The 13,639-nt window shown below is 38.7% G+C and overlaps 1 protein-coding gene across 8 annotated transcripts in view; it reads right to left on the bottom strand.

Moving 5' to 3' along the window:
• The window catches only part of ARID5B (AT-rich interaction domain 5B), a 119,542-nt gene that overhangs the window by 24,808 nt on the left and 81,095 nt on the right, over positions 1 to 13,639 (bottom strand). For 3 of the 8 annotated variants that reach the window (XM_086899784.1, XM_086899788.1, XM_086899783.1), the window contains 3 exons: positions 11,522 to 11,634; positions 5,472 to 5,676; positions 3,104 to 3,156 (listed from right to left, as the gene is read on the bottom strand). In XM_086899784.1, coding sequence (XP_086755910.1) covers positions 3,104 to 3,156; positions 5,472 to 5,676; positions 11,522 to 11,634 — 371 coding nt within the window. Of the gene's footprint in view, positions 1 to 3,103; positions 3,157 to 5,471; positions 5,677 to 11,521; positions 11,635 to 13,141; positions 13,234 to 13,639 lie in introns of those variants that run through there. The other 5 variants (XM_086899787.1, XM_086899790.1, XM_086899786.1 and 2 more) reach the window with 3 other exon arrangements.

Here is a 13,639-nt window from a genome sequence, read left to right as displayed (position 1 = left end):
CTTAAATATGACACATAATCATGTCTTGACACTATTAGATATCCTGTATGTATATCCCATATGCAAAGGTAATGCTCTCCGTTAAGCCTCACTGGATCCATTCCCCCAGGGGGAAAATCAGATGACTAAGAAAGTTGTTCTCTGCACCTCAAATCCAATCCCTATCTGTTCTCAGTCACTTTTAGATCCTTAACTAACAGGACTGAACTCAAAAATATTGCAAAAATCTTCTGCACAGAGGATGAAAAGCACTGCACGTGATCCATGCTTGTTTCTCAATAATGTTTTTTACACTGCATCAACACATCTATATAAGAACAAAGTGGACAAGGCAGTGAATAAAATTAAAAATGGGAAGACTATAACTGTTTTGCCAAATAAAAGTATGCAAAGTTTGCTACTGCTTTAACTGGGGAGGTTTATATGCTTGTAAAAAAATTGTCATCTGACTACTTTAAGTTTCTATACATCATTTTAAGCAATCCTTTATCTGCTTCCTGTTCAAAAAATGGCTGTCACATGTTGAAGTCCAACATCTACTTTTAAATATTATTTTCTTTGCAATACTTCCAAGAGAAAAGGCCTGTTTCTGTCTCAATGCACAAACGAGAAACTTGTGAAATTTTAAAACCAGTTAAAGATGATGAAGCCCTTGTAATGGTTTGCTCAAGTCAGATGGAAGGAGCCATAGAGATAAATGTGTATTTAACAAGGCAGATCTGAGAAAGCTGTTTCACTCCACGACTTCTCATCAATAGATGGTGGCACTGTGTATGAGGGTGGTGGATTCTGCACAACACTGAATTAAAGAACTCACTTGAAATTTCTGCATCTGAGTAGACCTACCTAAGATCCTAAAACTGATAACTGAGGTCCATGTCACCCCTACCATCCACTGACTTGTGAAAAATGAAACAAATAAAACACAAAAGCTTCTCGGCAATGTTTGCCATTATAAAATATATACAAACTAATGCAGTTGACAAACTCAATGCATATTAACTGGCCATAAAATAATAAACCCTAGGGTGTGCACAGGTCAGAATATTGCAACAGCTATTGATACAATACTCAGGGAATTTAATGCAAAGGCAGATCTGTACTAGAGGATGAGACTGTTAACAGAAGAGAACGAGGTCAGGAAACTTTATGTTCCATATACAACTTAAATTGCATCACAACAGTCCTCCCAGCTTCAGCTTGCCTGCAAAGAGCACAGACACCACTCAGATCATAGAAACAGGAGCAGGCTCATAATTTCAGACACAGTTACTCTCCAACAGAAGCTGGGCTCATGGCTATGTCAGAGGGTGTAAGCTGCGCTTGCCTTACCATTTACTGAACAGGAAGCAATTGCTTAGTTTACTCCGTATGAAAAATAAGCACTGCTGGGACATTTTCATTCAAGGTGACAAATGCCCCTATACAACAGAGAACATCTGTCACCAAGAAAAGGACAGGAGCTTTGAGACGAGTGTGGACTGAAGCTACACTGACTGACATTTTCATGTATGTGATCCTTCCCCTCTGATCCTGTCATTTTTCTCAAAGCTGGCTCTGGGGCCTTGACACAAGTTCACAATCCTACTCTTGCTGTGCCTCAGGATGGGCCTCATGTGACACAGGTGCCACTGGGACATTGCCATACAGAGGCTCACTTGCTCCAGCTCATCTAAATCCATTCCTCTCCCTCTGGCACTAAAACTCAGGTCTCTCCAGAAAGCCACCCCTTTGGCATCCTTGCTTCTGTACTTGTTCCCCTCAAGCAAACCTGAAACATTGCTGTGAAAATTGCTCGCTTTCCTGAGCACTCTGAACATACCACTCTCCGTTCAGTCTTCCTCCTGGCCTTTCCTGGTGCTCTGGATCAAGTTCAAGATTTTAGCCCTCATTTTCACTGCACTTTACAACTCAAGCAATTACTGTTTGCTCATAATTGCTGTAATGATCTATCTATGGTAGCTATTCATTCATACATACGCATGAGCACGCCTACACACACCCCTGTACATAAGCATGGTATGTGCTGACTAATGAAAGATAGAGCAACAATAGAAGCCAAATATAGCATATATTTTTTTAAAGAACGTTAGATTTCACATCTCACAAAATCCCAGGTGCACCCGTGCTAACCACCTCAGGCTGCTGATGTACAGAGCAATGTACTTTATTGTATGGAAGGAAAACAGTTGACTTTTGCACTTTGGTTCAAATGACTTCCAGTTTCTTGATAGTGTATTTCTTCTTCTCATTTCTCTACAGCACAGATATGTCCCAGATTACTTCATAAACAAAGCAAAAGTAATTTCTTTCATCCAACTGTGGCAGGAACTGAACAACTTAATCTGATCATTGTGGGCAAAGAAAATATTTCCAGTGACGACATCTTCCTATGTTAATTGTTTTTTTATTACAGATGTCATACTGATGTGCCATATTAATGCAGCTCTTCTCATTTCAAGATTTTAATCTAAGTTTGTTGCTCTAATATTTTATTGGTTCAAAATATATGCTGTAAAATCCATGGCCATCAAATTTTCCTGTGAGCTAAAAATACACTGCTCTTGTTAGATATGGTTAGCTGATAAAAAGTGTCAGAGACTCTTTTACTTTGATAACTTCCTGTTTATGTGGTACTGACCCTTATCTAATAAAGATCTTTTACACTTGGAACAAGAGAAGATTCTGCAGCATACTATTCCTTAATGGACAATGCTGATTACTTTTGAAAGCCTTTAATACATTTCCCATATTAGACATGAACAGATGTCAGGGATGCTGCCAAGTGAAATTTCTTTTATGCAATCTTGGCCTGTTGTACAATAATAGCCCTTTCTCAACATGGGAAAAAATTACATACCTAACTAATTTCCTTGACAGAGAAGAGTTACATATGTTTTCCACTTGGAGTTTTTATGACAAGTTTACAATTTTGCCAGATCTGGAACTAATTTGGACCATTTCCAAAAATGGCCCAATAAACCCACTATAAGTACAGCTAGCCTAAAATGCAGCAAATGATGGTTTGCTTTTACATTTTTTTTTTCTAACAGGGAAAAGTTAGATTGCACAATTATTTCATTTAAGTTACTTAAACACTTACTGTTTCATATCCTCCCAGTTTTTGAGCAGCTTGAAACATAGTCCAAAGGTTAACTGTTAGAGGGACAATAAGTATTTAGATAAGCATTGCATTAGCCAACATATTTCAAATAAATGTAAATGAAACAGTTTTAAAAAAATAAAAATAGAGAAAAAAAAGCTCACAGCCCCTGAAAAAGCTCCTGTGAAACACTTTTCAAAGAGGTATTTACATAATCTGAAGAGTAAATATTAGCCCATACTATATATATTTTTTAATTATATATAAGAGAACACAGATTCCTTAACAGGACTGGAAAAATACAGAGACAAAAGTAATGGGCTCATCTGATTTTTCTGATAAGAGACACAGTAGCATGTTTCTGTAACTTTGATAATAAAAACTACTTACTGGGAAGAATGTTACTTTTAATTATTTGTTTAATACCAGTTTCATTAGCAAGAAAGCAAGACCCACACACTGGCTTATAGAGCAGACCTATCAATTAGACAATATCCAATATTTACTGCAGCTCAGATAATGGGCTCCATAATCAATGAACAATAAGCTGCGTTCTAGTGGGCCCTGCATGAATGAACCCAGATGGAGCACAAATGAGCATTACTGGAATAATTATGCTGTGGCTGGTTGTACCTTGCCCGTGGCTGTGGGATCAGAGGCACAGAGGCAACTCAACTGAAAAGATGTACTGGGAGGGAGTTGTTATTTCCTGCAGAACTTCTCTCCTTTCATATGCTTTTCATCCCAGCCCCCTGTCCCATGGGGCCACTGCTTGCTGATGTATTTTTTATTTTATTTATTTTATTTTAATTTTTATTTTATCTCATTTAATTATTAGAAGAAAAATCCATGTCAGTCCTATCAAAGGTGTATGCACAATTCCACCAATAGTGATTCCCCACAGAATATTTGAGGTCAGCAGTACTGCTGTGGAGCATGGTGAACAGGATCTCCTTCTCCATGGAGGGATGTTCTGCTATGCTGTACGTACTGCCTCTTCCCAACAACCTATTTATATTGGCAATGTTTGCACAAGCCTTGCTGGATGAATACAGAGCCCCATCCTGCAAACACTTTTGGTCTTCTCAGCATACTTGCTCTTGGTATTTAAGTATTTGCCAGAGCAGGTCTCCACTTCATAATGAATGTCAGAGAAGTTTCAATGTATTTCAGCTAAATGTTAGCAGCAGGCCCTATCCCCAGTGGGCAACTTTAGAAATAATACTTTAGCTTGTCTTTTAAGCCCACCCTGTCTCCATGGTTGACAGAATGCAGAATAATATGAGGAAGTGGGGGAGGAAAAAAATACTTCTTCAACCAACACAGAAAGTTCTGAAAGCCTCACTGAACATTGTACTGCTTCAAAGATATCAAGAGCTTTGCTTAGGCCTTGATTTAATCTGAATCAATGCATAATGCAACAAAGCTGTTCATAGTACATTAATTTTATTCCCATTTCAAGCAGCCAGTTTTCAGACAAACACTGTAATCATTTTGAGTTATGTAAGTTTATAATGGCTGCTGGAGGCCTGTTGCAATCAGTGCCAATTGCTATTAGGTATGTAAATTCTTATGTAAAACATACAGGTTTGACATTCTTCATCGAAATAACACATGGTTTTAATCTAGGAGATAAATTAGAGTAAATAATATTTCAATTCATGACATTTTCCCTTTAAGGAAATAAAATATCATTCAATCTATAGATAAGGTGCAATACTCCCATTTACAGCTTTTGTTGGAAACTGTGAAAGATCTACATTGCGCTGCAATATTTATGCAAACTTCAATTTGAACTGTATCTTCTCCGTATACAATTAATTTACAGACTGTGGCATTACAAACTGTACATGCCACAGCAATTCTAAAGACTGCATTCTGTATTAAGCAGATACAGTCTGGTTTTATTATCCAAAGTCAGTAATTTATTAACTATAAACACATTTTGGGGCTTAAAAATATGATCCCTTTCATGCCTTTCTTGGCTACCTTTAAATGTCTTCCTTTAATATTTGTCCTTTCATAAAGAACATCTGGGCACAATAAAGATATGTCATATTATTAACTCAGAAGAAAGGCATTACAGACTCTGCAGATTTACAAAACAGAGAACTAGAGAGTTTTCAACATGTCTATTTCTAGTCATAATCAGTGGATTTAAACCTATAAATATCCAGCAGCAACTACCCCAGAAGGAAGAGATGCAAATCTAGGCATAAGACAGCAAAATACCTGAACTGGAAAATGTGTAAATATGGTCCCTCCCCATCCATAAGGCTTTAAAATAGGCTTTGTGTGCAATTGCTTTCTCCAGAGAAGCCAAACCATTCTAAAATGTCATGAAGAAAGTGAGAAAAAGGATACTTACTCTGCTTAAAACCTAAATAGGGTATTCGTTCAATTGGTGTTTTTCTTTCTTTCATATACTTATAAAGAGCCACAAGGAAAGCCTGCTCATCAGCTCTGCATTCTTCACCTATGGCAATCTTTGATTTATCCTCACTTGAGCCTTTCTTACAGTTGCTGTTGTTACTCTTGGGTTTAGGCAAAGCTGACTTAGCCTCACATTTTACCTGGGAAAAGAAAAGATGTTATATCAGATCTGAGTAACCTTTAATTTTCACTTAATGAATAAATACCCTCTCCTAGCACAATGGATTGCTGAAAAAAATGAAGGCCAAACCGTACAACTGTGTTTGACGGGAAACAAAGGAAGCTATTTATAAAGCTAAATGTCTTGTTCTGAATCTTAGTCACAGCATTTTTAAACAGCCACATCTTTAAATCATTGTAACTCACTGGTAATGCTCTCCAGATCTGCATTTTTATGACTATATATTGCTATGTCACAGCTTCTATCTCTCACATGCACTTGCCATTAGCAAGTCTAATAATAACCCTTGTTCCAGGATTGACACTGAGCATTGTGAACTCCTGTAGACAACCCTTGGAGCTGAGGGTGCTCAGCCCCTTCCAGGAATGCTCAGCAGCCAGCTCCGAGATGACACATTTTTCTCTCCTTTGGCCCACCTAAATAGATGCAAACCTTGGAAAGCTTTATCCAGGCAGAGCCCTCAGCACACGAGTGGAGGTTCTGCTGTAGGATGGACTCAAGTAAAGTGTATTTGAACATCTGCTTAAACTTAAGCACAGCCCTAAGCATTTAGCAGAAGGGAGAGGCTGGTAGCTGGAGACTTCCCTGGTAGACACTGGCATCCCCAATGCACATAAGAGTGCAGAGTTCCAGGTCTCCCATTGGACTGCCCAGCAGATATGCGGCAGTCTGTAAATCAATAAATTTGAACCACTTTACCTCTCCCCAGTATTCATACACAGGGAAAAATACCCAGTGATACTGGCTTATATCCTGCAGGCCCTCTTTGTCCCTTCAATGCTTTCCAAGACTTGTCCTTTGTGCTCCCAGAGGGAGCAGGTTATCCTGCTGTGCAGGAAGGCAGAAACTCTTGGTCAAGCAACCCACAGACCCTCCTTCAGAACCGTCACTTCTCAACCAGGTGCTTTCTGGTTATTTGTTGAAAATTTGGAAGCAACTGCTATGAAAAGCATTATGTAAGTGCTTGTATACAAACAACAAACATACCACTGGAAAGATCACAACCACAATATAGTTATTTTATCTTAATAAAAGATACTCTGGCATTTCAGGCTCAGGGAAAGCAAAACCTTTATACTGCTCCAGGTATTAACTTTGCTTAGAGTACTGAGTTCAAGTGATCTGCTCCACAGTTTTTCACAGATGCTGGACAAAGCAATGGTCGTTCCTAAGCAGAGTGGACAAGTGGTCATGATTTTCCATGGCAACTGATGCTGCTGAAAAACCTCCATAGTGGAGGGCACAGGCTCACTCCTCCCAAGCAATGCAGCAGGGACTGGTGGATTTCCTGCAGGATTTTTCTTGATCACTTGCTGCTGAAGTATGTCCAGTGTACTGCTTGATATTCTCCAATTGCACAGTTCAAAGAGATGCTGTCTTCCAATAGCACAAGACACTATCCTTTACATTTTAGTGATAGATATGCTTGTTGATTAAACTTTTGTAAATATCACAGGTTTCATCCAAAAGTCAGAGGAGTTAATAAGTTGGGTTTTTTTCCGATTAAATGAACTTTGGACTTCCCCACTTTTCAGGTCAGAGCTGTAATTCCTTGACTTTTTTTACTTTGGCACCTCACAAAAATTATTTAACAACTTCCAAAATTTAGATTACATTGTCATAGGTTTCAATGCTTCACCAAAGACTGGATTAACACTCCCAAAAGGAATGCATGATTGTAATAATTTTAGGATTTTTTATTGGAGTTGCAAATTTGAAACAAATTCACTGGACCTAGGAACAATTTTTCAGTTTTGTCACCAACTTGCTTGGCTTCTCTTTTTCAAACCAGGCAATTCAGAACTATGTTTGCAAAAACAACGTGGGCATGAACTCTAAGTGAAATCAAAGCTCATGGCTGTGCAAGCTAACAGCAAGGAATACTACCCTAAAGGAGACAAAGTAATATTAAGAAAGCCACGAGGATTTGGAAAAACCCGTGGTACACACAACCTTCCTTCTCTTTGTCTACAGAGAAGCAAGGTCAAAACCCCTGTGGAACTCAGAGGTGTCAAAATGCTATGGGTGGACTCCAAGCAGCATTAGGTTGAACAAAGCTTTGGCGAAGGCTACAATGCTTCATCTGCTCAGCATTTGAGGCCCAAGCCTCACTTCTGGAACCTCCCTACCATCTGACAGGCAATATGGATGAATGTCATGAGAACCAAATGAGAACCAAAAGGGCCAAATGCCATTCTGGGTAACACAAGTGTAAATCCAGCATAAACATATAAAAAGCATGAGAGATCGATGAGAATTGGGAGAACGATGCCAGATTTGCTCCAAGCACCACCAACTGTCCTCCTCTTTCAAAACACAAACCCAGTGCCACAGCTGGATTAAGTTGGATAAGATGGGGGTGCAATGAGATGGGCTCTGGAACATGACTGTCTCCAGCTGTGTGTTCCATCAGAGGTGGATGATCCGTGACAAAATGGCCAGTCAATACTCATGGGTACAGCCATGTGTTTGTCTTCTCCTGACAGAGGTCACACACAACACAGACCACAACAGACCTGCATTTTACAGTTTCCATCAGATAATGGCTGACACACTGGGAATAAATCTCCAGGTCTGAGACCATGCCAGGCCACCTGTGGCCACAGGAAAAGCGTATCCTGCAACTTTTAAACTAATTTCTCAGATCTTGCTATACAAATGAAGTGAGAGGTTTACTTCAGCATTTGTACTAGAAGATGTAATTAATAGATTCATTTGGGGACAATTTCTGTATTTAACAAGTTAATCGTTTCAGTTCCTCAAAATGGTCAGATCAGACAGTTTTAAAAAGCATTAGAACACACTTTGAATCGGAATCACTCTCTGGGAAGGTGAAGCAGGTACAATGAGGGTCACCTGCCAGAGCCTGCAAGTCCCAAAAGCCTGTCCAGCACTGATGATACATCAAGTATGAAAGCCTCCAGTCCTAGGAGTGTTTTGAGAGAAGAGCTTGATATATCCAGGAGAGCTGATCCTGCTGGAGTAGATGGCTTTGTATTCCCTTTCCAGCCGTGGAGGGAACTCCCCTGGGATCTTCCCCAGGAGGCACTAAAATTGATGCAGTGACTACCAAAGAGATCAAGACAGCAAAAGCAACAAGTGGCAGACAAAAGACCCATTTTTCCTGGCAGCACCTGCAGGTCCACCACATTGTCTGTGATGCTATCACTCTATTTTTAACAAGCTACCTATACTGGAATTGACCCAGAGCTGTTCCTACTCAACCAGACACTTTTCCTTGTCAGGTATGTGTGGAACCCTCAATCTGCTGATAGCTCAAGAACAAACATGCCTAATGAGAACTAGGTTTTAAGAATTGAGCTTTCTAGTCATAGGCAGCTGAGAACACAAAATTCAGCAAATCTGACAACTATGCAGCTTGCATTGGTCTCCACAAGCTCAAAAACACAGCCTTTGGAATGACCCTCTTGCTGTTTCCCAAGTCAAACCATACACCTACTGCAATTCCATCAGAGTCATCACCCCACCACTGAGAAATGAGGTGGCTGCCAGACACTGAGTGTCATGATCTGAGAATGCAAGCAGCACAATTTCTGGTCAGAAGGGATTCTGTCTGGGACAAGAATATGGGCAGGAGGACTGCTAAACACTCTGACATAAGTGGATTCATCCTGTTTACACAAGCAGTGTTCAATCCTCCTCTCCATGGACTCGCTGTCAGCATCAGTTGGACATGGAGCACTCATGGGATAGCCAATGGTGAACTCCAACATGGAACTTCAGATAACCAGATCCAAACAGTTCCCAGCAATGAGAAGACGGTAGATGGATCTCTATTTCTCCCCTTCCCCAAATATCCTTCTCCTCCCTCCCCATTAACACACAGGCAAGGTCTGTACAAAGTGCAGTACATCTGCTATAGAGGGTTTGATGCACTGTCCTCCTCTCATGGAAGTGTATCCACAGCACTGAGACATAGATTGATGTGAACAGCCACAGTGAAATCAGTGTGACTACACGCAAGGACATTATATCATAAGCATGTCTATTATTTATAATGAAATTAAGCTGGCCAAGATAATTAATGCTATTAATATCTGCACAATGATGAGCACAGTATGACTAGATAAATAGGTGGAATTACTTCTTATCTGAAATATCCTCCCATCTGACTAGTAGTGTGAACCCAAATATAAACAGAGAGGATAAATAATTTGGTATGAAGAGTTACTGTTGTTTTGAATTATCTAATACCAATATATCAGGTGCTGAAGCAGCAGAACTACTTGTGGTACAGTCTGGGGTGCTTTAACAATATGGTCCACGCCTCAGTGCACTGGCAATATTTTGACACAAAAAATGGCTTGGGGAAAGGGTGAATTGAGGCAAATTGTGACATTTTCACACAATGATTTTGCACTTTCTTTCACAGAGAAAACATTCAGGCAAACTCTATAATATCTTGCAGGACCCTGCAACTCAACACACCAGGCTCCATCACTTCTTACCATGCCTATCTAATATGATAGTACAGACTCCAACTGAGCGCAGTAGGGCATAAAAAGAAGAGAAACAAGGACTTAAGGGTAGAGTTTCATCATGAACTTCAGCCTCTTGTATCGTCATCAACAGAAGGCACAATTTTAACTGAATTTCTAGGGAGGAGGAGGAGGAGGTGGAATTTAATTTGCCGTTCCATGAGAAACTGAGAGTACAACACTTGACCTCTTTAACCTCCTAATCTCCCAGGACATTCACTGTGTACAACGATACCAACGCAAATGGATCTATAGATTCACAGTATTTCCTAAGGAGATGGTTACAACAATGGAAGTGTCCATCTAATTTACTGAAACAATCGATTTGGGAGGAGTTGGTGTAAAAATTCAATATATGCAAATCTCTTTAGCTGTTTAGTTTAAAAGTATCAGCAACAAAGTTCTGTCTCAGATAAAAATAAACTACTACTCTAAGTAATTTTCTATCTTTCCATCTTAGAGTTCCTAATTAAATCATCTTGAAAGGAGCCATTTGTGATGCTCTTTTTTTTAAGAGAAAACCAAATTCCTGTCTAAAACCACTCAGACAACATAGAAAATAAGATGCAATTTACACTACAGAAACTCAGTTTTAAAATATTCTAAGGAAAAGATACAAACCCATAAATACCTTAAAGATTAAATCTATAAACACTAATCAAATTTTTACTTGCATTATGGGCTAAGCACTGCAGCACATACAGAAGATTGTGTAAAAGCATGCACTATTTAGCAAACTGTAGAACATGCAGCTCAGCAGTAAGTATTAAAGAAACAGCCCAGAATTTTTTTTAAGCTTTCATTCTGAGTTTCTGTCTTTATTTATTTTTTTTTTCCAATTTAAAAATGACGACATCTTAACATTAGGATAATGTCGTCGATGTTTGCTTCTTAGAAACCATTACTGAGGCAGCTCTTGTTTCATAGTCTGTCTTCAAACTTATATTTAGAGGTACATTGTAACAGGGTGAGCTGCTCCCAGGTTTATTTTTAATTCAAAGATACTGTCACACACTATGTTTGTGTGTCACAGAATGTGAAAAGTAACACGAGATGCCAAGAAAGCTTAAGCACTACCAGTTACCAACAAGCTGATAGCGTTAGGTTGTTAGGTGATTATAATTGCTAGTAACTTTGAAAACAAGCATGATTTAAAGTGAAAAAATAAAACTGTTGAAAAAAATTACGTTTATCTCCCCAGGAAAATAAATTACACTCTAAATGTGAAACTGCATGCTAGGAAACAAAGGCAGGGTTGTACCTAAAAAAGAAGAGTGCCGAAAAGAGTGTTATTAAGTAATTTACCTTGGCAACAGCTTTGCTTTCAGAATTACTGTTGGAATCCTTAATGCCATTTAATGAATCTCTTCTCTGTGGGCACGGCTTCTTTTTGCGTGGTCTGCCTTTAAGATTTGGCGCTGAAAATTAATGGAGAATACTTTGAGTACATTGTCTTATACTGGATTCTTAACAGCCAAAAGCATAATAAATAATTCCACTACAGTCAGTCACAGAAATGTATACATCTGTCTACAGCAAATGCTTATTATGAGCTTCCTGTCCTCTTTGAGTTACATCTTGACACACTATACATTTCTATAGAATATCCCCCAGGGCTAATCTATTCTACTTTCACATAACCAATTAATATAAAGTCAAACACTGGTCTCCCAAGGACTTGGAGAGAAAGCACAAATATTTCTCCCTGGTACAAAAAAGAACAAAATTTAATATTAATAGGCAACTTTGCATTAATCACCCTGCTGTCTTTATTTCTAATCTTCAAGCCAGAGTACTAACTGCTGTTTTCAACTCTGGGAGACATCTGGCATTTGAAATGCTCTGAAATACTGAAATTCCTCACAGTTCCAAGAAATGTTTATATATCTTGCCATTCTTGTCAAAGATTTTTCTAAAAAAGTTTAAGAAAAAAATAAAAAATTACCCTGAGTCCTGAAATGGATCAAAAAAAACCCTTAACAAATAGTTCTGGAAGTTGACAAGTACTGAAATAAGTGATTGATTCTTTCATAAGGGTTACATATCACACATATAAAATTAACGTGACTCACTTTCAGTTTTGTCCAATTCTTAAGATAAAACAGCTCTGAAATAACACAGTGACTAAATCCCAACTGTGCTGAGCCATATGAGGGATGGGATATGGATCATCATAAAAAATACCACGCTTATCTTTCAATAGTGCTATTACAACATAAATTATTATCATATATAGAAATAACAGATGAAGCAGATGCTTGCTCATTATTACATGTCCCCTCTGCTTTCAGATTTAAAAAGTCAGCCTCTGTCTACTATGGCAACATTTAAAATGATAAACAATCATTAACTAATGACTGTACTGAATAAGATAATTTCCCTTAACCTTCCATTTTTAGGTAACCATTGTTTTCATTACTTAAAGGGATGATTAGAACAATGTCAGAAACCTAAACATCACAAACCTCTTGAGAGTCTTCTAATTGTTTCTAATTTTACATTTGTCACACAGTAAACCAGTGGTTTCAGGACATTTTACATTTTAATTAGTTTGCTAACACAATAAATGGTGCTAATTTGATTTTATAGTTTGAGTAACACTGTCATATTTGGTCTGCTCAGGGAAAAAGAAAAGCTTTGGGTTTAAAATAAAAAGTCAGATCCTTTTTCTTCCCCCAATACTGGTGTAAGGTAAAAAAAAAATTAAAAAAAATCTGTATGTGTATATATATATATGCATGTGCATATGGGAGTAAGTCCATATTTGTGTCTATCTAAAAATACATCTATCTCCCTACAGAAATATCTCCATCTATCTCCAGTGAAGCACATTCTGCTTATTGAAAAGTACTGCAGAAAGCAATTCTGAAATTGTCATTTGAGGCTAACATGCAAATTCAAACAAAGAGAGAAAGAAATTATTACCCATTCCAGTCGACAAACATCTGCCTGATTTATATCTGTACTCATGAATGCTACAGCATGTGACTGCACACTACGTCGCTGGGAGTCTCAACTTGTGTGGATGTCAGTCTTACACAAAATGAACACCAAGAGTGTTTTCTCCGTGCTTACAAATCCCCTCCCCCAGCTGCACCATTACTCATATAAACAGAGATGAGCGACTCGGCAGGAGTGTGGGATGAGCTCCGAGGACTCTAGTGCAGGCTGCCAGACTGCCAGCTCTGGCCATGCTGCCCTGCCTTATTTATAAAGATCAACCTTTGATGTCTTCCTGATGCACAGAGGGATTTTTAGGCACATGACCTGGATGGGATGGACAGATCCTTAATCACGGTCTGCGTCAGCAGTCACTAGATTCTTTAAAAAGGTACTGAAGGAAATAGAAGTGTTCCCTCAATGTACTCCTCTGGCACACATGCTAAAAGATTAACCTTTGAATGAAAGGATCCCCATACCTGG

This window comes from Cyanistes caeruleus, chromosome 8, assembly GCF_971803275.1.
Source record: "Cyanistes caeruleus chromosome 8, bCyaCae1.hap1.1, whole genome shotgun sequence".
Taxonomy (NCBI): domain Eukaryota; kingdom Metazoa; phylum Chordata; class Aves; order Passeriformes; family Paridae; genus Cyanistes; species Cyanistes caeruleus.
Note: the sequence above shows the minus strand (reverse complement) of the source record. Positions and strands in the feature narration are given on the sequence as shown.